The following is a 23,906-nucleotide window of genomic DNA, read 5'->3' as shown; positions in this document are numbered from 1 at the left end:
TGATTTAAGGCTGGGGTCCAGGCCCCCTGGGCTCATTGGCCACCTTGGGCCTGTGGTGAGGGTGGGAAACGCCACAATGGATGGGCCCCCGCCTTGTTGCAGCCTACGCAGCTCCTGTTCTGTTACGTTCCGGGTTTCCAGTTAGGACCGATGAAGGAAGAAGTCTCCTGAGCTCTTATCTCATTTGGAAACTGTCAGAATGTGTGAAGTTCACAGGTCAGTCAGGCAAAGAGCATGGGGGTGGGCACAGGATGGGGGTCTGGGCACGTCTGGGCAAAGTCCTCCCGGGTGCTCCTGCCAACTCGTGGTCAGGAACCCCTGGAGACTGACGCCCACCCAGGTGCAGACTAGCGCCGCGTGGGACATGGGCTCCTGTGTGAGTCAGGGCTGCTGCCAGAGGTGCCGAGACCCAGCGCCGAGAGCGGCTCACACGGCCCCACACCTGCACGGCCTGCACGCGCAGCTCTGCCAGCTGCAGCACCCGCACCGGATTCTGCGCTCCGTCGGACCTCACTCCCTGCCCAGTAGTCCATCCCCATCCTCCCCAGGCGGGTCCCCAGCCCTGCCGTGGGGGCCTGGTGCCCACAGGCCCTCTCCTCGGGCCCTCAGGTGACTGCCCCCTTGTGGGTGTGGGACTCCCCCCTCACAACACACATGGACCCCATGAGGTCCCTGGCGGGTGGGCTCAGCATTGTCTGCCCAGCCCCAGGGCAGGCCCCAGTTCGTGATGTGACTGTGGCCGGGCCACGGGCCCCGAGGGAAGGCGACGTGGGAAATGGACAATGACTGTCCATTTTCTGTTGCTGGTAGCACGGTGCCATGGGCCGGGGACATTGCAGACAAAGGTTTCCTCTGGCGCGAGGTTCTGGCTTGAGGCAGTAGCATGTGGCAGAGGCGGGGAGCACATGTGCGTGGCCCCAGGCCCCCCTCAGCCACCTCCTGAGGCCCCGTCGCTGCGCCAGGCAAACCCATGGTGCTTGGGCATGAGGCTCAGTGTCAGGTGGCTCGGCCACAGCTCTCTCCGCGTCCACTGAGGGTCTGCGGTCAGCTCGCTTCATGCCACTGGGTCTTGTCCCTCCTCATTTTGGCCTCAGAGCTCCTGAGGTGTCTGAAACAAGTCCCGCCCAGTGTTCACGGCCTTCCCCCTGCAGAGAGAAGGGGTGAGCTGGACAAGATGGATGGGAGTCGGGGGAGGAAGGCCTCCCCAGCCCAGGGGCCGGCTGAGAAGGTGGCTATGGGGGCAGCTTCCTCGGACGACTTCACACTTGCGTGCTGACTACTGGGAAGGGAGCGGGCTGGCCCCAGCCCCGGAGTTTGGGGGGTGCCCACTGGGCCCCCCAGCCCTGGACACGTGCCCGGAGCCGGCACCCATCCCTGGCGTTGGAAGTCCCTGTCCCCAGATGCAGTCGCCGGCCCTTCCTGTGAGGCCCTTGGCAGTGGAGAGCTGCCCGTGACGCTCAGTCCCCGGCATCGTCACCCTCCTCCAGCCCCCTTCCCTCCCGGCTGTAACCGGCTCTGCTGGGGTCTGAAACTGGGTCTGGGTCTCTGTGACCTGCCAGCTGTGTGGTCCATGTACAGCAGAGACGGGAGAAGGGGTGCTGGTCCCAGTGAACCCACTTGTCCAGTGACGGTGGCAAAGGCCAGGGAGGGAGAGCAGCAAATGCAGTCTCGCCCACCTCTGACGGCTGCCGCGGTGCAGGTTTTTGCGTGGTTTGCCCTGTGGACGGCACCTTGGTGCTCATGGCCAGCGCAGTCAGCAGGCTGCAGGCTGGAGGCTGAGCAGCCGTGGCGGGCAGGCCCCAGGGTGTGGTCGGCACAGGCAGCGTTTCTTGTCTCGTAACAAGGGCTGGGGAAAGCTGGGAGCGCGGCTGTGCCCGAGCCCTGCACTGCATTCAGCTGACGGTGCCCGTGTGACTGCTGCCCTCACGGCTGCTGCTTCCTTCTCCGTTCCTTCCTTCCCACTCTTCCGTGAAACGTGTTTGCTCTCCAAGTCTTGTTCTCAAGTTCACTGTCAGGTGGGAAAAGCTGGAGGGGTTTTGCTTGGTTGTGTCTGTCGCATGTTGTTGGTCTGCTGTCTGGTTAAATGTGGGTGATGCTGAGTGTGTGACGTCACCTGCTGTGTCCAAGCATCCAGTGTTCACGGGAGGGATGATTTTCACACAAAAGGCACTGGCACTATGCCTTGTTCTCTGACTGTCCTAAACAGTGCATAGCCAGCATGTCTGGAACTGTCTTGCTGTTTAAAATCTCTGCGGCAGCAGTAGCACCCTGGCCTGCAGCTGGGCCAGAGACATGCGTGCCTGCCCGTCAGGCTCCAGCTCCGGGCCTGCAGCTTTGGGGAGCTGAGAGAACCTGGCCCAGTAAGGGAAACATGGCAACTCACACCGCATGCACGTAACGTGTCTGCAGAGGACAGTCCGTGTTGAACGGCGCTCGGCTCTGACAGCGCCACCTGAGCAGCATCTTGTCATGTCAGTTCCCAGGGGCCAGCGAGCCTGGGCCAAGGATGCTTGGTTCTGCCTCTTTGAAGTTCTCCTGCAAGCCGTCTTCCAAGATCATCTTGGACTTAAGCAGAAATCTGCTGTCCCACACGTGTGCACTAGGCACAGCCCGGATGCCAGGGAGGGAGGGCACCGCTGGGCTTTCAGGCTGAGCCTTGAGTGGAGCTGTGGCATACTCTCAGGCCATCCCTCAGTCCCCCCGTTTGCTTAGAGGTCCAGGTGGTCCGGTGGTTCCTGATGTCATTAGAAAGAACCGACTTCAACACAGTTGGGTTAAACCCAGGGTGGCCTGGACGCAGTTGCATCGGCCACATCTTTTGAATTTGCAAATGGCTTTCCCGTATTTGCAAAGAGCACCCAGATCAAAAGGGCAGATTCAGCAAACGCTGATTTTTTTTGAGGGAGAATTTTGCCTCAGCCACACATGGCTCCTCCCGACTTAGATGTTTTGCGAGGAAGCCGTGATGTTTGAAAGAGGCTTTGCCCCCCAGTTCGAGCACCCCAATCCCTGATCCCAGAGGGGCCAGGTGCAGCTCCGCATGGCTCCATGGGCCTGGTGTGGCCTTGCTGACCTTGCCTTGCGTTTCTTATCCAGTGAGCCTGCCCCTGGGGCCAACTGGTGTGGACGGAGCCACGCCAGTGCCCGTGGAAGCGGAGGAGACAGCGTCGGTGGGCAGCTGCTTCGCCTCGGAGGACACGACCGAGGACTCGGGGGTGATGAGCTCCCCCTCCGACATCGTCTCCCTGGACTCACAGCACGACAGCCTGAAGTCCAAAGACAAGTGGGCCACTGACCAAGAGGACAGCAGCGACCAGGACTTTGCTGGGACCCCGGAGCTAGGTCCCCCAAAGAGCCCTCCGTGGGACAGGAACGGCCCTGGGAGCATGAACCCAAGGTGAGTGACGAGATGTGTGGATGTCGCCATGGTGATCCTGGGAGGCGCCGGCCACACCCAGTCGTCATAGTGACCCTCCTGGGAAGGGTAGGGGCTGTCCCCCTCAGTGGGGGCTTCCGCTGTTTGTGGAGTGGGTGTTGCCGTCACATGTAATGCTGAGCCCCCACCACCCTCCCACAAGCACCCCGTGTCTAGGCGTCACCCATGATGAGCCGGCATCCCTCATTCATTTCCTTATCCACTGTCCTGGTAGCCAGCACGTCAGTCATTCTCTTTTTCCCAGGCTGTAGAATTTCTGCGTATACATAGAGAATATTCTAGAAGAGAAATTGTTAGACCATCAGAAAGATTCGTCTTCACTTTAGGGAATGTGATGCACTGCTCCCCACACCCTGGCCAGCACTGCCCTCCCGGGCCTGTGCCACACTGGCGGCTGTCAGTCCAGCCCACACCAGGGTATGATTGGCCGGCTTCCCGGGCCTTGCGGGCATGAGGGTGTCACGTGACACCCTGGCTGTCCTATGGCTGTGAGCGTTTAGCCTTTCTGCAGCCTTTGCCCTTGTGGAAAGCTTGACCAGTAGAGCTTGTGCCCACCCTGTCTCATCGGTTACTACGCGTGGACTGACTCTGTGCCTGCAGCCTGACCTGAATCTCATTCTACTTTGCTGTTCAGTAATTACCTTTAACATGAGAGGCACGGAATTCATCCTTTTCCTCCCAAACCTCCATGGTGTTTGTGTGATTGAGAGACAGCCTGGGGTGCCCTCTCGTCTCCACACCCCGCCCCTGTGCCCCTTTTCCTGGGGATCCGTGTGTCTCGCCCCATCTCCAGCCCTTCCGTCACTCCCATGCCTTTGTCCAGCTCTGCACCCACCGCGCATGGCCCTGGCTCCCACGCTGATCCTCTTTAGCCTTCAGTTTTTGCACCTTTTACGTAACTTTAAGAACTGGTCAAATAAAGACTGTTGTGCAAGCATAAATAGAAGGTAAGCTGGGTTCTAAAAACTGTTTCTAAGTCAATCACGAGAATGAGCAAAGGCTTCCGTATTTTGCACATTTTGTTGCAATTGTTTCCTTAAAACCACTCATCAATTGTGTTGTCAGTCACCTTTTATTTTATTTTGTTTATTTCTTCTTCTCCATCTGTCAGGGCCTGGGTTTCACCTGCCCAAACCAGAGCAATGGGAGGTGAGTGAGCGCCTGGTGGTTCTAAGCACGGAATCTCGGCCACAGCCACGGCCGTGGCCATGGTCAAAACTGGGGTGATTTTCAGCCAACACCAAGGTCACATTTTGTTCGCGTCGACTTTCGCCTCATGTTTTACACACCCCGCATGGGCAGCCTCGCCCTTGCATCTGCAGCACGACCCTAAGGCTGAGTTTGTATGTCCTCACAAAGGACATCAGGCTGCAGCTGCTGGCCCGGCCTCCCTCCAGCTCCCACGGGCTGCGTGTGGTCGGGATGACCCCACGCTGCCTATGTCTGTGGCAGCAGAGAACACAGTGGCACTCCCTTTAGTCACTTGTCGTGCAGAAACATGGCTTTGCTTGGTGCCCTCCAGGTCTGCGCTCCCGTCTGTGGCCCCTGTGGACCCACTGCGGGAGGTGGCATTGTCTCGGCTGCTGCTGTCCATGGTCAGGGAATCTTGCTGACTTCTACCCGAATATGAGAGTGGTGTTCTGTGGGGCCACAGGCAGGATGGTCCCTGAGTCTCTGGATCCTGGCGCTTTATCCCAGCAGGAGCAGGACGCGTCATCCGCCCTCATGTGTGCCCGCCCCTGTGGGCAGCCTTGGAGCAGGGGAGACTTGGCCCAGTCGTCAGTACAGAGATTCTGCCCAAGGAAGAACGCAGCCTGAGCCAGACCTGGAGCAGAGGTGTGCAGGGGCCGTTGCCATTCTGATGGAGGCCCTGGGGGTGACAGGCAGAGAGGCCGTGCACAGCTCGCCCCAGATGCAGCTGCCCTTCAGGGGGACCCAGACCAGTGCCCCTGACACCTAGAGAGCAGTGGCACGAGGGTGAAGATGTGGCTCGTGGGGCTGCCCCGGGTCAGACCTGCCCCGGGGTGTCCACGGTGTGCCTTTGGGCCAACGACTCCCCTCTCGGCTCAGCTTCCTGAGGGAAGAAGCTGAGCTACGCAGCACTGCCCCGTGAGACCAGCGCAGCCAACCTTTCATCGTGTGACACTGTTCACAGCTGACTTGCTGGGGTCTTTGTGTCCTGTGTCTGACCCAGGTCACCTTCCTCTTTACATAGAACACTTTTGCTGGAAAAATACCCTAGAGGATAGATGATGACAGATGGAGAGGTGGATGAGAGAGATGGTCGGTGGATGATGGAGGTAGGATGGACGGACAGACAGGCAGGATACCACATCCCCCTCCCCCGGGCGAGATCAGAGTGGAACTGGCACGGTTTCCAAGCCCGAAACCCAAAGCCAGCCTTGCTGCATGAGGCTATCTATCTAGCTGAGTGTAGATGTTGTACTGAGTTCTGACCTTCCTTTTGGGGTAAAAGGAGTGAGTGACTAAGCGGGATGGAGGCTTTTCCTTGGACAGTGAGCCAAAATGAAACCACAGTGCTCCCAAAGACAGAGTGTAGCGTCTGCAGGTGCAGGGAGCCCCCGTGAGGCCCCCACTCTCTTCCTGGCAGCCCTAAAGTCCCTTCTCAGCCCCTGCCTGTCCGTATATGGTGGGCACAGTGGTGATAACAGTGTCTGTGGGACCCTGTGCTGCGGCCTGCAGGGCCTTAGGGGCTGAGCTCTCGTGGAGGGCCTCTGAGGGAACCAGGCCCTGGTGTCCTAGCAAATCCCACCAACCTCTGCGTCCTGAGACTTGGTCACTTTCGACATAGTTTTTGTGTTCTGGACCCTGAAGCCTCATTGCTCTCTGGGTTCTGTGCTTTGTGCAGCTCACTTAGACACAGTTGGCATATTCTAGGTCTGGAACTCTGAGACTGTGGGAAATTGTAGAAACATTTTATACGTCATAGACCCTGTCCGGTGCCCTTGAACTTTGGGACTGTTTAAGACACATACAAGAACTTGCACTGCCCACTACTGTGGCCACTTGCGAGGTCTGTCTGCTGAGCCCTTGGCAAGTTCTGGGTCTGAATTGAGATGTGTTTGCAGTGTAAGATGTGTACCACGTCTAGAATGAAAAGCAGCCATTTCGTTGGTTAAACTGCCTCTTGTGACACCAGCATTCTGTATCGGAGTGCTTGAGTCCCAGCTACTCTGCTTCCAATTCTGCTAGTGCACCTGGGAAGTCAGAGGAAGATGGCCACAGAGCTTGGGCCCCGGCCTTCCACCCATTCGGGAGACCAGGATGGAGTCCCTGGCTCCTGACTTTGGCCTGGCCCGAACATCAGTGCTGCACCGTCTGCAGAGTGAACCAGTGGATATATGTGCACGCTTGCTTGTTCTCTCGCTATCTCCTCCTCCCTTGTCACGCTTTTGAATAATTAAATACATAAATCCTTAAAAACTAATTTCTTAAATTTGGAACTAATTCAATAATCATGTTAGTTCCATCTATTTCTTTGTACTTTAAATGTAAGTGCAGGATTTTGCCTCACACTCATGTGTGAGTGCATTGAGTTAGACACTGTTGCTGCAGCGCCCGGAGGCTTTGTGCACGCAGGAACGCAGACGTGGGGAGCTGACCTGTGTGGACGCAGCCACTGTGCGCTGCCCAAGCCTCCATTCAAAACCCTCCGCAGGAGAAGGTGCTATCTGGGAGCGACACCTCTCTCTGCTCGGATGTTTTTGTTGAGCTGCCCCGTGCAGATGCCCTAGAGGAAGCCCAGCCACGTCAGACAGGGGCTCTGGGCAGGCTGTGCGCACGCCCCGCGGCTCAGGTGCCTCCCGCTCAGGCTGTTCTCTGCGTCTCGCTCTTTGCAAATGAAAACCAAGAAACTCCCCAAGCGCCTGCCTCCCTGACGCTGGTTGGCTATGGCTGCTCCCACTTCCTGTCTGGCTGGGAGTGGGGTGAGCCCATGCTAAGGGCAGGCAGGTCTGTGCGTGCCCACCTTGGCGGGGCAGCACCCTCTGAGCACCCGAGGGCTGGACCCATGGAGGTGCCCACCCCCGGGCTCTGTGCAGCAGGACAGAGCCCAGTGCTGTCCCCGTCTTCCTGTTTCATGCAGCAGTGGCCCCGCATCTCCACCCACTCCACAGCAGCTGGCACCGTGGGATCGAGCTTCTTCCACACGCTCAGCCTGATGGTAAAGAGTCTGTGCTGTGTTTGCGCTCTATTTTCCTACAACAGACTGTCAGTTGAGAAGCGTGGTCTGAAGCTTGGCTGGCTGGGAGTTGGGGCGGGAGGAGGGGAAGGGAGCCCGGGAGAGAAACACCTGTGCACATTTGCTGCCTGCACCCAGGCACTGCTTCCTGCTGCAGGGACTCCGGAGTGCATGCCCGGGGAGGCGCTCTCCAAGCCCAGGGACGGCAGGCACACATCCTGTGCCTTACGGAGGCAGGAAGAGGGGCTGCCCCCTTGTAGCCCTTGGCGGGGAGCAAATGGCGTGAGCAAGAAGGAAGGGTGGTATCTCTGAGTCTGCCCCTCCTGAAATCTGAAAGGAAAGTGAGGTAGAGGCATTGCCATGGGTCTTCGCTTTGCCACAGGAGCCACCCAGGCAGCAGTCCCCCGGCCACGTGGCTCCAGGAGAAGCTGCCGAGGGTTGACAGGCCCCACTGCTTCCTCCCTCTGGTGCGGGGGCCTGGCAGGCTCGGGAGACACCAACCAGGGACCACAGTGCACTGCAGCTGGCAGCTCCTCCCCTGTGCCCTCTCTCTGCCTGGCAAGCAGGGCCCCAGAGCCCAGACCCGCGTGGCAGTGCCAGGGCGCAAGGCCAGACTGTGAAGGGGAAGGGACGTGGGCAGGAGAGCCTGGCACGGAGCAGAGGCATCGGGGTGGCCTGTAGGGGTCAGAGGAGGCAGACGCAGGGGAGGGGCGAGGCAGGAAAGAGGAGCACAGGCACTGGGCATCTGACCGAGCACCAGGTCGCCAGGCCTCGGGAGTCTGAGTAGGAAACCAGCAGGACACCGGCCCCGGGGCCTGGCTGCCCAGGCCTCTTACAGGGCAGCGGAGCCCGAGCTGAGCTGGGCGGGAGGAAGCTGGGCTCAGGCCTGGCTGCAGGGATCCCTGGCGGCTGCCCGGCTGATCCCCACAGCTGGGGTCCCCAGGCTCTCAGCAGCACCACAGAGAGAGTCACACACCCACTTGTGATGGAAGAAATACGTAATTCCTTTGTAGGAAGGAACTACTGAGCACTGGGGGGTGCAAGGAGCATTTTACAACTGTGGTTGCCTTCTGCTCGCTGACAAGCTGGCGTGTCACTCCCGCCGCTCTGCACTAAAGCGAGCACAACTCCGGGCAAAGGTTGCTCCTCGCCGTGCTTCCCACTTTGCCGTGAGTCCTGCTGCTGCCTGGGTTGCTGCCTCCCCCTGCCCGCAGGCCCGTGCTGTGCTGATGGCGTCACCCTCAGCCTGCGGTATTTGCGCGTCTGGATTCCTTGCTGTGTGGTGCCCCCCAAGCCTTGCTCCGCATTTCTGCGCAGACTCCGTGGTCCTCGTGCAGGCTGCACGTGTTAGAGCTCGCCACGTGGGTGCCATGAACTTGGCTGTGTGCAGATTTTGCCTTCTGTGGGATCACGTCCTTACAGTGAGCTATCAAGAGACAATGGACAGAGCCCTCAGCTAAGAGTGAGCATTTTAAAAGTGCCCTTTTTCCACTTGCAAAGCTGTTTTATATAGCGATCCCCCTTTCTTCCTTTACCGTACAGTTCGTTACATTTTTAAATGCAAATACTCTGATGTGGATTTTGAAGCCCTCACACGCCATGAAAGTGAAAAACATGACTTGAGCAAAATGCACTTGGTAATTAAAGGCCAAGGACAGGCAGTCGGAGGAGCCGACATGCACCTCCGTGGCGGCCCCTGCTAATTGGTCTGCAGGCACACAGCTCCAGCCGGCCCCTTTGTCCAGCCTGTCACAGGCCATTAGCCGAGGCTGATCTGGAAGCCACGTCCTGGCTCCCGAATGGACCTCATCACTGAGTAAGAAAGACTCGTTGATCGGGACGAGACCCGTGCTGCGGAAGAGAGGGCTGTGCGGCCCGTTCCGGCTTCATTATCTGGGCCTGATGAGCAGCGACGGAAGTGGGCCCTCCTGTGAACAGTCGGCGGCAGAGTCCTCCGCTTCCGCCGCGGATGCACAATCGCGGATGAGCTCTGTGTCCCCGCACAATGGGTGGGAGGAGGGCGGCAGGAGCCCTGCGAGGACAGCTCTCCAATTGTTCTGGCAGCAGTGTCTCGCCGATGCCCCTGTCCCTGTGACGCACATCGGGCCAGACCCGGCAGCCGGGCAGGGGGGCGGCCATCGCCCGGACACCCTGTGCTGTGGGGAGCCCCAGCTCCCCAGACGTGGCTGGGCCACCACCAGGCTCTGGAACAGGCACACCTGGGGTGGATGCCAGGGCGACCGGGGCAGCTTTCTGCCCGCACGATGGTGACAACTGCACTCCTTGCCCGACGCATTGCTCCTGGGGGTTGTAATAAGATGATTCGCACAGAGGAGCCGCGTTCAGGCCTGGCACAAGATGGCTGCACACTTTGGTGAAGGCACACGGGCCAGGCCGGTCACCAGGACCTTCCCAGGAAGCCTCTGCAAATGGCTGCAGGAAAAGAGTGGACGCTGCCACCGTCGTCATGGGCCTTGTGTCCCCCTTGAAGGAGCCCATGCAGCTCGGCTCTGTGGGCGGCACGGTCAGCGCCCCACACCTGTCCTCTCCACCACCTGCCCCAGGCTCTGCTGGGGAGGAGGGGCACGAGTGCGTAGTGCCGACAGGGGCTCCGGGCACCTGCCTGCCTCTGCTGGGGCCTCCTGACAGCAACACCCCCAGCTGCTGCCTTTGACCAGGGCCTCAGGACACCAGGAAAACAGGAATGCTCTGGGGCCAAGGGGGACGTGGACCAGCCCCGGGCCACCACCTGAGTGCAAGCTCAGCAGCCGCTGCCTCTTTCCCGCCAGTGCTCGTGCGGGACAGGTGTGCAAACCTGCCCTCGCGGCACAGCGCCTGGTCTTTGGGCAGTGCAACTGAAACAGACTTCCGAGGGAGTGGGCCCGGGGGGCGGGTGCTCTACCACATTGGAGCACCACACTCTACGTATCTCACACGCGCACACACACCACATCCAGCACACTTGTACACACATACGCTGCACATCACACAGACCACATCCAACACGGGTGTACACACATACACTGCATATAACACATGTGCAGCACATGCGTACACACATATATTACAGACCACACATCACACACACATCACAACCAGAATGCATGTACATACACCACAGAGCACACACACACACAACACATGCAGCACAGGTGTATACACAGACATACATTGCACACTATGCATCACACACACATACACCACAATCATACAAACCACATCCAACATGGGTATACACATATACTGCGTATCACACACACGTGCGGCACGTGTGTACCCACATAGTCACAGACCACACATCATACATAATCACCACCAGCATACATGTGCAAACAGCACACATACGTGGACCCCATCCAACACATATGCACACAGGTACACCTCACATAACACACACACACCTAATCGAGCATGGGTGTACACACACACCACACAGCACACACACATACACCACACGGCACACAGAACCGCACACCATGCCGTGTACGTCACGTCCTTCTTCACTCATACCATCTACAATGCATTATGTACATTCGTGCATGCGCACACATCACACCGGCACACCGCACAGACACACACACATGCACGGCCGTGTCCGGGGTGCAGTGGGCATGGGCCTGTGCTCAGATCTTTCTGGAGAGGAGCACGTTACATCCACCCTCGGAGCACTGAGCTCCCTGCCTTTCTGTCTCCCTAGAGCAGGAAGAGTGGCCACCGCCACAGGTGATGGCGACGGCGACTTCCTCCTTACGGGCCAGTTCCAGAGAGCACTGGTGGAGTTCGAGGGAGACATGGAAGGTGAGAACCGGCAGCCTCGGAGCACAGAGGGGACAGCTGCCCTGTTGGAGCCCACGGCCGGGTGGGCGGAGGTCATCAGAAGAACCCCAGCTGAGAGCTGCAGGGGACAGCCGGGAGTGGGCGTGGGGCCGTTGGGAGAGAGGGTTCCTGGTGGACGGCTGTTCTCCTGGGCCCTGGGCAGCCTCACGGACCTCCCTGCAGGTGGTGTGCTTTGCATGTTCTGTGCTTGGACAGAAAGGTCTAGAACACGAGATGAGTTAGCGAGATACAGAGTGGCACAGAGCAGAGACTTCTGCCTGTCTGGGCCTCTCGTAGCGCGCTGTCCGTGGCTGCCTCCATGCGACACAGACCTGAGAGGCCGCAGCAGGTGCATGCTGTCTCCCTGAACAGCTCCAGGCTCTCCCAGATGAGCCACACCCTTCTCTCCAAGGGAATGAGAAATCATGTCATGGCCAAGGCTCCAAACCAACCCAAAGGAAGGAAGGGAAGTAGAAAACTGCCCTGGGGATGCGGTTGCCGCTCTGAGTCCCAGCCCCACCTTCGGAGTCTGCAGGCTCAGGCTCAGCTGGAGGAGGCCCAGAGGCCTGGCCGCCTGGCTCATTCAGAAGTGTGTGTCCTGGGGACCCGAGCAAGACGGGGCCAGCCCGGAACCCCCTCTCCCCTGTGTGCCGGCAGTTTCTCCGGGGGTCGCAGTGCACAAGCTGGTCCCTAAGTTGACCTGTGTCACAGCCGCATCCCCCAGCTTGAAGCCTCCGTGTCTGCGGCAGGTTCTCAGGCTGAGAAGTAGCCTCAGAGGGCCGTGGGTAGCTGCAGCCATGATGTGACCGAGGTGGGGACTGTTGCTGTGTTGCTGGCAGTGTGTTGCTGTGTTGCTGGCAGTGACCTGCACTTGTCCTTCCTGGCAGACGTGGAGGAGAGCTACGGGACAGACAGCAACTCGCTGACCAGCTCCAGCACTGGCGAATCCCACCACGGTGCGCGGGAGGCCCCGGCCTCGGACGGTGACGCGGATGCAATCCCGGTGACCTTCATAGGGGAGGTTCCTGACGATCCCTTGGACCTGGGCGTGTTTTGCAACAGAAACAACAATGCCGGCTCCTTTGACACAGAGGATGCCGCCAGCAGGAGGGCACACCTGTCCCCGTTCCAGGCTGGGCCCAGCCAGCCCCATGCCAGGGTGAGCACAGAGGGGCCTGACCCACAGGCTCCTTCCCGTGACGCATCAGCCGCATCTGCCACCCGCAGAGACGGGCGCCCAGCTGCAGCGGGGCCTCTGGGGACAGCTTTTGCTTCCAGGCTTCGTGCCGATGAGCACAACACAGAGAACGACGCAGCGCGTGGCCCTGCCTATGGTGAGAAGACGCAGGCCACAGAGAACACGAGGCCCCCGGCCCTGCCTGGGAAGGACAGCAGGGCCAGCAGTGCCATCTCGGCCCCGCTGGCCTGGCACCAACGAGGTCAAACCCCTGGGGGAAGCTATGGCCTCCGCCACGGCCTCACCACCTACAAAATCGTCCCTGCCAAGTCGGAGACGAGGCGCTACGACACAGCAGGGTCCCTGTCCTCGGGTGCCATCATGATCAACGAGCGCGGGGACCTGGTGAGCCCCCACACAAACACCAGGACCATCTCCTCAGCCCCATCCCTTCCGGACACAGACCCTCAGCCTGTCGAAAAGGTCAGAGAGTTCTGGAGGTGCAACTCTGTGGACAAGCCCCCGGGCCAAACCAAGAGACCCCTCCCCACCTCCACCTCCGTCCCCGCCTCCACCTGCACCTCCTCCCCCACCTCGGCCTCTGCCTCTGTCGTGCTGGCCCAGCCGCTGCACCCCGATGGCTGGCCAAGAGCAGTGAACACGCCCACAGCACCGCGGCCACAGTCTGCTGCCCAGGAAGCTGGCACGCACCTGGAGGAGGGGAGGAGCCGGCCACTCTCGCTGTCCGTGGTCACTTGTCACACGCAGGTGCCAGCCACTGGCAGCACGGAGGTTATGTTCCCCAGGCCCCAGAGGAGAACGTCCAGCCAGTACGTGGCCTCCGCCATAGCCAGGCGGATAGGACCCCCGAAGGCCCAGCAGCACGGCAGTTCTGACAAGGGCCACGCAGGCCGAGCACCAGCGCCGGCTGCACAGCCTCTGCCTGCCCCCTGCCTGTCCTCAGAGACGCAGGGACGCAAAGGCAGTGCTGGGCAGACCTGTGTGGCGGGATCAGCCGCGGGAGCCCACCCTCGAGGGGACATCTGCAGCCCGCAAGGAAAGCTGTCGTCTCCTGGGGACAGTCTCCCCAGTGTCCCCATAGGGTCCGGCTTCCCGCGAGGCGGACCTTCCCAGAGGGATCCTATCTCTCTGGAGCAGGCTTGTGGTTTCACCGGGAAGCAAAGTACCAGGAACCAGAAGCCTGGCACAGCGTCCGACCCTGTGTGCCCACGGAACGGGGCACGCCCCCTGACCCAGCAGGTGGCAGACGCCCAGGCCCCGTCAGGCACGGTGCTGCTGAATGGCTCCGCCTGGGCTCCAGGCAGCCGTGGGCTTCCAGGCCCGCCCTCGGGCTCCGGCACTGAGCATGGAAGGGCTGTCAGTCAGCTGTCAGTGGGTCAGTGTGTGAGCCCGGGAAGCAAGGACACACCACAGCCCTTACCCAGCAACGCGCATGACACAGACGGGGCCCCGCCCCTCAGCATCTTTGGGCCGAAGAAGAAGTTCAGACCTGTGGTCCAGAGGCCGGTCCCGGAGGACACGTCCCTACACAGCGCCCTGATGCAGGCCATCGTCTCTGCCGGGGGGACACACACGCTGCGCAAGGTGACGCTCAGGCTGGCCCAGGGGTGCGCGGGGTGGGGCCTTGGACGGGACAGGAGCTGTGGGGTTTAAGGCACGGGTCTCCTTTTACCCAGAGTTCCTGCCTAGCTCCCTCCCTCCAGTATGTTTGAGTAGACCCTCAAGAAGCTGGAATCAGGGGTTTTACGGCACCCACATCCTCTCCGGGCCCCCGAGGCCTTGAGACAAAGATGTGTCAGTTGCGGTGCAGGCTGGGCCAAGGAGTCCAAGGATGGCGGGGAGGTGTTGGGGAGGGGACTGAGCCGACCTGAGCCGAGTGTGCTCGTGTCCCAGAGTCCCTGGGCTGAGTGTCCCTGAATCTCTGAGTCCCTGCGACCCAGCATCCCTGGGAGCAAGTGAGCGAGAAACACAGAGCCGGCTTCCCAAGTGGCCACAGGGCTGTCTTCTGGGGCTTGTTTCTTGGGTGAGCCTCCAGGGCTGTGCCTGCCCAGCCTGGGTGGGATCAGTCGCTGATGTGGCACAGTGTGGCCTCGCTAGGCAGTCCAGAGCCCTGGTGACCATGGGAGGGGAAGCTGGGTTTTCTCTAAGCAGAACGAGGCACTGTAAGATGAGCCTGGAGAAGCGAGCGGTCGTGAACACAGGACCATGCCCCATGCTGCAGGGGGAGGGCGGCACGGGAGAGAGCATGAGCAACCTGGGCGGTAGCTGGAGTATTCCAGGCCCACGGGCTCACATGCCCGCCCCTGGGCTCGGCTGGGGCGTCATTCAGGAGCAGCAGGAGCTGAGTCAGGACCTGCCCCCCAGGCCTGGGCACTCAGTGCGTCACAGATACAATGGCATTCAGGCACGGAGCCAATCCCCTCACCAGGAACCATTTCCTCAGTCTGGCAAGTGAAGAGCCGGGGTGCAGCCAAGGGACCTGGCCCGAGGCCCCAGCCTGGCTGGGCCTGGGGCTCCCACCCGGGGCCGTGTGCGCTGCCCAGCTGTGGGAGGCTGGGTCTGGTGACAGGGGTGACTGGATGCTCAGAGGCTGTCATTCGGTGCAAACCCAAGTACGCAGCATTTGATTCCGACACAGACACCCCATGACTTATGCTGCAGCCATGTCCCAGGAACCCACTCCTATGTGGGAAATGTCAGTCAAAGACTGACTGCTCCTACCCTACCAAGGCTGAGCCCAGCCTGCCTTAAATGTGCCCCAAACCCTGAGAACAGCCTGCGGAGGGGTAGACCGTCCTATGGAACACCTGCTTCCAAAGAGACGTGCACGAGTCCCTAAAGCTTATCGACCCTGCACTGAGGGTGCGAGCTAGCACAGTGGCCCAGTGGAACCGTGGGAAGCCGGGGGCCATCTGTGTGCCCATCCTGGCAATAACGGCCATGCAGGGCTTCCCTCGGAGCCGCCCTCAGTCCCGTCCCCGCACATCCTGACTACCGCTTGCTGACGCTGTGACTGCTTCAGACCGCAGAGCTCAACGTGGAGCGGGGGCCCAAGAAGCCATCCTACACAGAGGCAGAGAGTGAGCGGTCAGCGCTGCTCGCGGCCATCCGAGGGCACAGCGGCTCCCGAAGCCTGAGGAAGGTAAGGACAGGGCTCTGCCGTCATGAGTAACCCACCCTCCGGCCCTGTCCAGGGAGACGCCAGCATCGGGATGGGCGCCCACGGCCAGAGATAGGGCTCCTGGACACTCGCACACTGTCCGTGGAGAACCAGCGCTTCCCCAGTCCCTTCAACGCCGAGGCACTGGGTGCACATGCAGGACGGCGGCTGTCTTCCTGGAGTTCCAGGTTTTTCATGACCTCGGGAGTCCGTGCAGACCGAGTTAGGGGTGGCTTCCAGGCACCGATTTTCAGGAGCAGGGCGACTGGACGCTAAGGCTGGGTCTCGGGCTGCTGCCTCAACAAGGCGCCAGATGTGTGTGCGCAGCTTCTGCTCTGTGAGGCCGGGGTTCTCAGGCATGACTGCCAAATCCTGGCCTCTGCGACCTGGGGCCTGGCCGCAGCTCAGCCATCGGGCAGACCGAACGTCCTGGGCTTGCCGCAGGTGAGTTGTTCCGGAACCAAGACCAGGTTGACTGCGCTGCCCTCTGAGGAAGGACCTTTGGGGGCAGTGCCACTGACCCAGCCCATGCCGGCTGTGACAGACGAAACAGCACAGCCTGGGGCCAAGAGCACGGTGCTGGCAGGTGCAGCATCTGGTGAGGGCCACTTTCTCCCTAGGCACCCGAGTGCGGTGGAAGGCACTGGGGGGCGCCCTGGGGTCTCTCACACTGGCACTTACGCCAGCTGTGAGCCTGTCACTCAGGAATCTAGGGGCAGTCATTCGACTTCTCCCTACCAGGTGTCCTCCTCGGCCTCTGAGGAGCTCCAGATCTTCCGGGATGCCGCGCGCTCTGCAGCAGGCCCAGGGGACCCTTGGCGGGAAGACCCGGGCCCTCCACCCCCACCAGCCCTGCCAGCCCCTGCCCTGCCAGCCTCCCGAGCTCTCTCTGCATCAGGGGCAGCCTCCGGGTCCAGCACAGGCACTCTCGACAACCCGGTGGACGCCAGGCAGGCCCTGATGGACGCCATCCGCTCCGGCACAGGGGCTGCGAGGTTGAAAAAGGTGAGCATGTTGGGGGGGATGGGAGAAGCAGAGGTGCCCTCGATTGGAACACACCTGCCTGTGGGGGAGCCGCAGGGTAGTCACAGGTAGGGCAGGAGAGCGCTGAGGTCGTGCGTCCCTCACACTGAGGGTGAGAGAGGTCGGTGCAGGCTTCCATGCACAGGGAGACAGGCAGAAAGCCGCCTCCTGCACACCAGATGCCTGCCACAGTCCTCCTCAGACAGAGGTGGGTACCAAATCACACTCCTATCCCCTGTGCGTTCCTGCCCTAACCCGTTCTTGGGACTGGTCCTGGACAGGCTGAGGATAATCCAGGATGAGTCCCTTAGTGCTCAGGACACAAGCCCATAGTTACAGCCTGCAGTGAGACTGCTGCCTCCCTCCGTCTCTCCCCCCTCCCCTCCCTTCCTTCCACCTGTTACCTGCTTGTTCATTTGTCTGTGTGTGGTTCCAACTACTGTAGCTTTTCCTTTCATCCATCCATTCACCATCCATCCATGCATGTATCCATCTGTCCATCTGTCTATCCATCTATCCATCTATCCGTCCATCATCCACGCATCTATCCATCCAGCCAGCCATCTTTCCAGCCATCCACATATCCACCCATCCATCCAGCTATACATCCAGTTTGTGCATGTATCCACCCACCCATCCACCCATCCATCCATCCATCTATACAACCAGTTCATGCATGTATCCATCCACCCACCCATCCATCCATCTGTATATCCATCTATATACCCAGTTCATGCTTGTATCCACCCACCCATCCATCCACCCATCCACCCATCCATCCACCCATCCACTCATCTATACATCCAGTTCGTGTGTGTATCCATCCGTCCATCCCTCAGTCCATCTGTCTATCCACCCATCCATCCACCTATATTTGCCAGCATTATGTTTGACTGTTCCTGGAGTTGAAGCCCCTTGGGCAGGGCATGCACTCTGCTGTTCTCCCAGTTTCTCTTTCCGTAAGTCTGATGCTGGCCTGCATATCTGTCACCACCTGTTCTGTAAAGACTGTGGAAATAGTGACCGTGCAATAGGATTTCCAAATCACAGGAACACTCGGGCCCAGTGGCTCCTGAGATTTGTTTCACGTCTACAGGGATCCTGAGCACGGAGTGACCCTGTCCCTGGTGGGTTTGGGAAATTACATGGTAATAGAGAATTGGGGGAAGTTTCTCTTCTGAAATCTGAGGCTGTTTTCACGTGCACCTGAGGAGTCAGCCCTAAAGGTTATCCTCAGGTTGTGTGGAAAGTGAATGAGGCTCAAAGAAGCTGGGGCACTCTGCCTGGGTCCCAGGGGGGCTGGATTCCTACAGGGATCGGTCTGGGTCCAGAAAGCCCTCTCACATTAACAAGCTGTGTGTTCTGTGGAGAGCAGGTGCCTCAGGAAGCGGTGGCTGGCTGCTCTTGGGTGAAGATGCTGGCACCATGGAAAAGGCAGGCAGCTTCCCTTGCTGCCCTCGAGGGAGCCTGGTGGTGTTGGGGGGAATGGAGGGAGGGCAGTGCAACTGAAGGGCCGTTTGCCCTCCCTAAAAGGCTGTGGGCCCCAGACATCCTCGGCTCGGTTGCCTATAAGAGCCACCAGAACACACTGACTCTGACGTTTTTGGAGCCCAGAGGCCATTTCTCCCTGCTCTGGGGTCAGCCCCTCTGGCACAGCCAGCCAGGCAGCCGGTGCATGTAGGTTCCAGAAGGGACCAAGTAAGGAGGCAGCACCACCACCACACCTGGGGAGAACACGTGTGGCCGCAGCACCACCTCTCCAGGAGAGGACGTTGAGAATCCCTGTGGCCCCTTGGGGGCCTTCGTTCTGTTTCTGTGGCATTTGCTTAGTGACAATGTTATGTGCTTCCAAGTGAGAGGAAGTGAAGAAACAGGAGGACACAGGTAAGTAAGCATCACGAAACCAGACACCAAAGTCGGGTGACGCTAGCTCTGCAGGTACAGCAGGAAGGGACCAAAGTCCAGGCCAGTCACCACTGGGAAGAGGGGTTCAGCACTGGGCAGTGGGGACAGCTCCCTCTGAGCCGATTTGGCCGTGTGCTGTGCAGTTGAATGTTCACTTTGTAACTGCATTAATGGTTGCCATCCTTGTCTCATTTGACCCTTGACATGCAGTCCTGTCGTGCGTGACAGTGAAAACTCATTCTCTGAGATGTGCTTTGGGCAGGCTCATCACTGTGCCACCACCACAGACCACACTGTGTGCCCAGCACCTCCCGCGCTGTCACGGTGCTGTGCTGTGTGGCCAGGATCAGGCCAGCACTGAGGGGACTTCTCGTCTCCTTGGCTGATCTGGGGGTCTTGTCAGAACAGGCGTTGCTGTGTCCACCTTGCAGGTGCCACGAGCAGCTGAGGCCGGCGTAGGCTGAAGCCTCAGGTCAGGCAGTGGGAAAGGGCCGGGCCACCGGCTTCCGCCTCGGGGCTCTTTCTCTCTAAGAATCACTTCTGTCTTCCAGAAAAGTCAGCAAAGTATGTTTAGCAGTCACCTCAAAGCTGGGGAAGTTGTGCTGTGACAAGGAACATGGAGAGGGTTGAACGGACATGGGCGGAAGGGCCAGACCAGCCGAGTGGGCTTTCAGGATGAGGATGAGGCTGGTGGTTCAGGCTCTGTGCCTGCTCAGCTTAGAGCTCGCTGGGGCCAGAAGCCCTGGGCGCTTTTTGCCAGCTACACCCACAAGCCTAAGTTTGGTCTCTCTGAGTTATCTCAGTACTGCGACTTGCTCTGTCCACCCCGGAGTTCCAGACCGTAAGTATTGACGAGGCACTTCAGAGACCAGGGTGCCCTGAGCAGGTGACAGGGAGTGTGCCGTGCCCCAGGAAGGTGACGCACACTCTGGGCTGAGGCTGGGGCCCCGAGTGGTGAGGAGTCTGCCCTGGAAATCAGGCCTGGCAGTCTCGCCCGAGTGAGGAGCCTGCTCCGGCTGCTGATCACGTAAAGCCTGCTGAAGATGTGGCTCACGGGCCAGGACAGGTAGGCCACTGGCCACCACTGCTGTCAGGACTGAGCTGACCTCTCCAAGAACCCATGGTGGATTCCCTGGGCGGGGGTTCCTGCCTCCATCTCTGGAAGCTTCCCCACCAGGCCACTCAGGTGCAGCAGGGTCCCCAGGCGTGTCTGCATTCCTGGCTGTGAACCCTAACTCTCCAGCTTCCCAGACAAGGGCAGCTGTCTGCCTGCACGCACCCGGAGGTTTGTGTGCGGAAGGTCATCCTGGTGTGTGCTATACCCTGCTGTGTGCTGTACCCTGGCATGTGCTATTCCCTGCCGTGTGCTGTACCCTGGGGTGTGCAGTACCCTGGCATGTGCTATTCCCTGGCGTGTGCTGTACCCTGGGGTGTGCAGTACCCTGGGGTGTGCTGTACCCTGGGGTGTGCTATACCCTGCCGTGTGCTGTACCCTGCCATGTGCTGTACCCTGGGGTGTGTTGTACCCTGGCGTGTGCTTGTACCCTGGGGTGTGCTGTACCCTGGGGTGTGCTGTACCCTGGGGTGTGCTATACCCTGGGGTGTGCTGTACCCTGGCGTGTGCTATACCCTGGGGTGTGCTGTACCCTGGGGTATGCTATACCCTGGGGTGTGCTGTACCCTGGGGTGTGCTATTCCCTGGGGTGTGCTGTACCCTGGAGTGTGCTATACCCTGGGGTGTGCTGTACCCTGGGGTGTGCTATACCCTGCTTGTGCTGTACCCTGCCGTGTGCTGTATCCTGGCACATGCTATACCCTGGTGTGTGCTATACCCTGCTGTGTGCTGTACCCTGGCATGTGCTATACCCTGAGGTGTGCTATTCCCTGGCATGTGCTATTCCCTGAGGTGTGCTATACCCTGCTGTGTGCTATTCCCTGAGGTGTGCTATTCCCTGGGGTGTGCTATACCCTGCTTGTGCTGTACCCTGGCGTGTGCTATACTGTGGCGTGTGCTATACCCGACATGTGTTATACCCCTATGTGTGTATACCCCTGTGTGTTGTCCCCTATGTTTGGACTTGGCCTCATTTGTACAGCTCCTTTCCGCTCTGTGCTCATCTCTAGGTGGTGCAGTAACTCCCGGAGCTCGGGACCAGTATGGCCTGGGCTGTGCTCAGATGGGGACCTTGTCCTTCTCTGGGCCATGCGTGGGGGCTGCAGGACGGCCAGCTCTCCTGGGGCAGGTGGCTGCAGTGTGTGGTGTGGGACCGCCGCCCGGAGCAGCACGGCCTTCCCCTGTGTCCCCAGGGTGCCTGTATTGGTCAGTGTTCAGGCTGTAGAGAAGCTCGCTCATGAAGGAAAGATCTGGAGGCTTGGAATCCACATCCGGCAGGAGGCAGAAGAGCTCGGGCTGTGTGACAGGAGCCAGCCCTGCGTGCCACCCATGCCCTCAAGGGCGGGGCCTCAGGGAGCAGTCGCCAGGCCCCACCGTGGGGACCAGCCTGCAGCATGCGGCCCCGGTGGGGACGCTTGAGCCAGACCCAAAGCCTGCAGGTACCTGACAGCCAAATGGTGGGCTGGGCCCAGGAGAGGCAGGCAGCCGACGGGCCCCAGCAGCCGTGTGGGCTGTGAGGACCGACAGAGGGCAGGTGGGAGGGCGAGGCATTGTCACCCGGACAGCGACTCGGCCACATTCCCTTCCACGGTCGGCACCACACTGTGCCTCTGCCGCTGTGGTGCAGCTGTCAGGGAGGTTTCCTGTTCTCTGTGGTTTTCCCTGGGCTCCGTGCAGGAGCCCTGGCATCCTTGCCGTCCCGCTGCCGCTCCTGCAGGGGGCGCTGTCCTCCCTGAAGGCGAGGCTCTGACCCCACAACCGCCAGCCTCGCATCCTTGATGCAGGTGAGCCGCGGGCCCCTGGCTGCTTTGTCAGCCTTGCTTCGGCGCCTGCTTTCAGAGGGCCCAAAGTGCTCATCAGGGACTCCGGTGCCCAGCTCTTTACTCTGCAAGCACGGCTGGAGGACCCGGCGGCAGGGCTGGCCCGAGGCACCGTCTGTCTCCCCAGGGCCCTCACGGAGGCCGTGTGTGTGTGTGGGGGGGGGGGGTCAGGGACATGTGGCTGCTCACAAGGCTTCCCTCGGTGCCCCGCCTGCCTCAGGAGAGCAGCAGGGCCAGCGCCGACTCGGAGCCTGCCTGGCGGTGCAGGCTGCGGCTCCTGCTTGCCGACAGGCAGGTGTGACACAGAAGCCAGCGATGGTTGGCCCCGGCCCTCCCTGGGCCAGCACTGCTGTCAGCCCAGGTGCCCTGTCAGCTGCTGCCTGCTGAGCCTCACAGTGCTGCAGCCTCGCGGCCAGGCCCTCAGGTGCCTGCTTTTCTGCTGCAGATGCGTGGGAGTCGTGGCCAGCGGCCTTGACTGTGGACCCTGTGGGAAGCGACTGGACACGTGGCACTGCCAGGAGGCCTGGGCCCCGGAGAGGGAAGTCAGAGACCACACTTCCCCCTGGCTCTTCCCCTGTGCTCCACGCTCCCAGCTTACGGCAGACCCGGGAGGCCTGGCAAGGGTTCCGGTGGCTCTTGCTGTAAGCCCTGCATGTCAGTTAGCAGGGGAGAGCTCCAAGGAGCAGGGCCTGTCCTGTGTTTGCTGCTGGTGGTCATTCTCGGCTCCACTGAGTCCTGTCCACTCTGCAGGCACTGTGTGAGAACCGTCACGAGGCAGCCAAAGCAGTGCCCAGCCTCAGGGCCTGCACAGCCACTGTTCCACCCTCAAAGCTGTTCCCTGCACTCCCAGTTCTTTCCCCTTGTGCTCCACGTCTCCGTCGCAGCTCCTCAAGGCCTCCCTCTGTAGCCTGCTGCCTGCATTTACAAATCACTTCCACACAGGAGCCCTCTGCCAGTCCTGCCTCCGACAGCCTGCATCTGGCCTGGGTCCCGGCGCAGTGTGGGGTCGAGCAGTGCCCAGCCTTGGAGCCCACTCCGTGTGCACCCACTTCCTGCCCTCTGAGTGCAGCGCTGGGTCTGTGTGCTTGTCCCGCTGAGTTTCACAGTCATCACGGAATCTGCCCGGAACCCACGTCATGCCAGAAGCACCCACCTTCTCCTTCCCTGGGGCTTTGTGAGCCCCAGGCTCCCGCCCCGGGCCTGTTCCCCACCCCCAGTGCTGGGCAGCGGCTGTGTCGCTGGCCGCAGGGAGCCCGTCCGCCTGGAGACAGGAGCCTGAGGCAGGGCATCCGGCTGCTGCCCTCAGCTCCCCTCGTCCCCGTCGTCACGTGAAGGCCATTCCCCTTGCCAGGCGGCAAAGTGTGTGCGGTTGGTGTTGACTGCAGCTCTGCCAGCCTTGTCCCATCAATGATTTCCTTCTGGTCCGATCGAAGTAAAGAGAATTGTGGAGGAAGATCCTAGACCCCCGATGGGCACTGCCAGGCTGTGCCCCCCACCCCCGGCAGCAGCTGCTGCTGTCCTCACAGGCGCTCACTGGTGACACAGCCCCAGTGCTGGTGCCCTGGGGCTGAGGGCCAGACGGCAGAGCGGTCCCCGGCACGGGCCAAGCCGGGGTGAAGGTGTACCTTGCTGCTCCGTGTCAGCTCACTGCGCCGATGCAGGTCTCTTCACGGCTGCCCACCTGTGCTTGTTGTCTTCATGCCCAGGGTGCTTTCTCCCCTCCTAACCATGTTCTTAACTTGCTGAGGGTTCTTGGATCTCTCGAGCTCTCGTCTGGCTGCTGCCGGTGGGCAGCCAGCCTCCAGATCTGTGCCAGGCCCTCCCTGAGAGAGCAGAGCTACGGCCCCTCCTCCCCCCAAGGTTTGCCCTGCAGCTTCGTTCGCTGGCTCTCGTGCCTGCTTCTCCGTGGATGCCAAGAGATTTGCCTTGGCAGGGTGCACGGCCTCTCTGAGAGAGGCTGGGTTTTAGGGGTGCCGGCGATGCCCTTGCACCTTGCACCTGCCCCCACCCTCAGCCCGGCTGCAGGCCAGGCCCACTGAGTGATGTGCTGAGCCCCCTGGGCACCCTGCTGTGGGTGAGACCTTCGGATTTACCCAAGGAGGTCGTGGTGAGGAAGGGAGCGCCGGTTCCCGGTGTGCACGCAGCCAGCGTGTAGACTGTGCTCCTGACTTTTTCGCACACACGTGTACCTGCTTCACATCCGGATGTGGTTTGTTTCCCTTTTGTAAAAGGG

General features: G+C 60.5%; 1 protein-coding gene and 1 pseudogene across 12 annotated transcripts in view; one reads left to right on the top strand and one right to left on the bottom strand.

The window, feature by feature from the left end:
• The window catches only part of COBL (cordon-bleu WH2 repeat protein), a 184,953-nt gene that overhangs the window by 158,901 nt on the left and 2,146 nt on the right, over positions 1 to 23,906 (top strand). For 9 of the 12 annotated variants that reach the window (XM_051853146.2, XM_051853142.2, XM_051853141.2 and 6 more), the window contains 5 exons: positions 3,097 to 3,397; positions 11,335 to 11,435; positions 12,341 to 14,235; positions 15,674 to 15,793; positions 16,553 to 16,816. In XM_051853146.2, coding sequence (XP_051709106.2) covers positions 3,097 to 3,397; positions 11,335 to 11,435; positions 12,341 to 14,235; positions 15,674 to 15,793; positions 16,553 to 16,816 — 2,681 coding nt within the window. The remainder of the gene's footprint in view (positions 1 to 3,096; positions 3,398 to 11,334; positions 11,436 to 12,340; positions 14,236 to 15,673; positions 15,794 to 16,552; positions 16,817 to 23,906) is intronic. The other 3 variants (XM_051853149.2, XM_051853148.2, XM_051853145.2) reach the window with 1 other exon arrangement.
• On the bottom strand, positions 4,539 to 4,675 carry LOC127492722 (small nucleolar RNA ACA64; annotated as a pseudogene).

The sequence above is a fragment of the Oryctolagus cuniculus genome, chromosome 16 (assembly GCF_964237555.1).
Source record: "Oryctolagus cuniculus chromosome 16, mOryCun1.1, whole genome shotgun sequence".
Classification (NCBI taxonomy): Eukaryota; Metazoa; Chordata; class Mammalia; order Lagomorpha; family Leporidae; genus Oryctolagus; species Oryctolagus cuniculus.
Note: the sequence above shows the minus strand (reverse complement) of the source record. Positions and strands in the feature narration are given on the sequence as shown.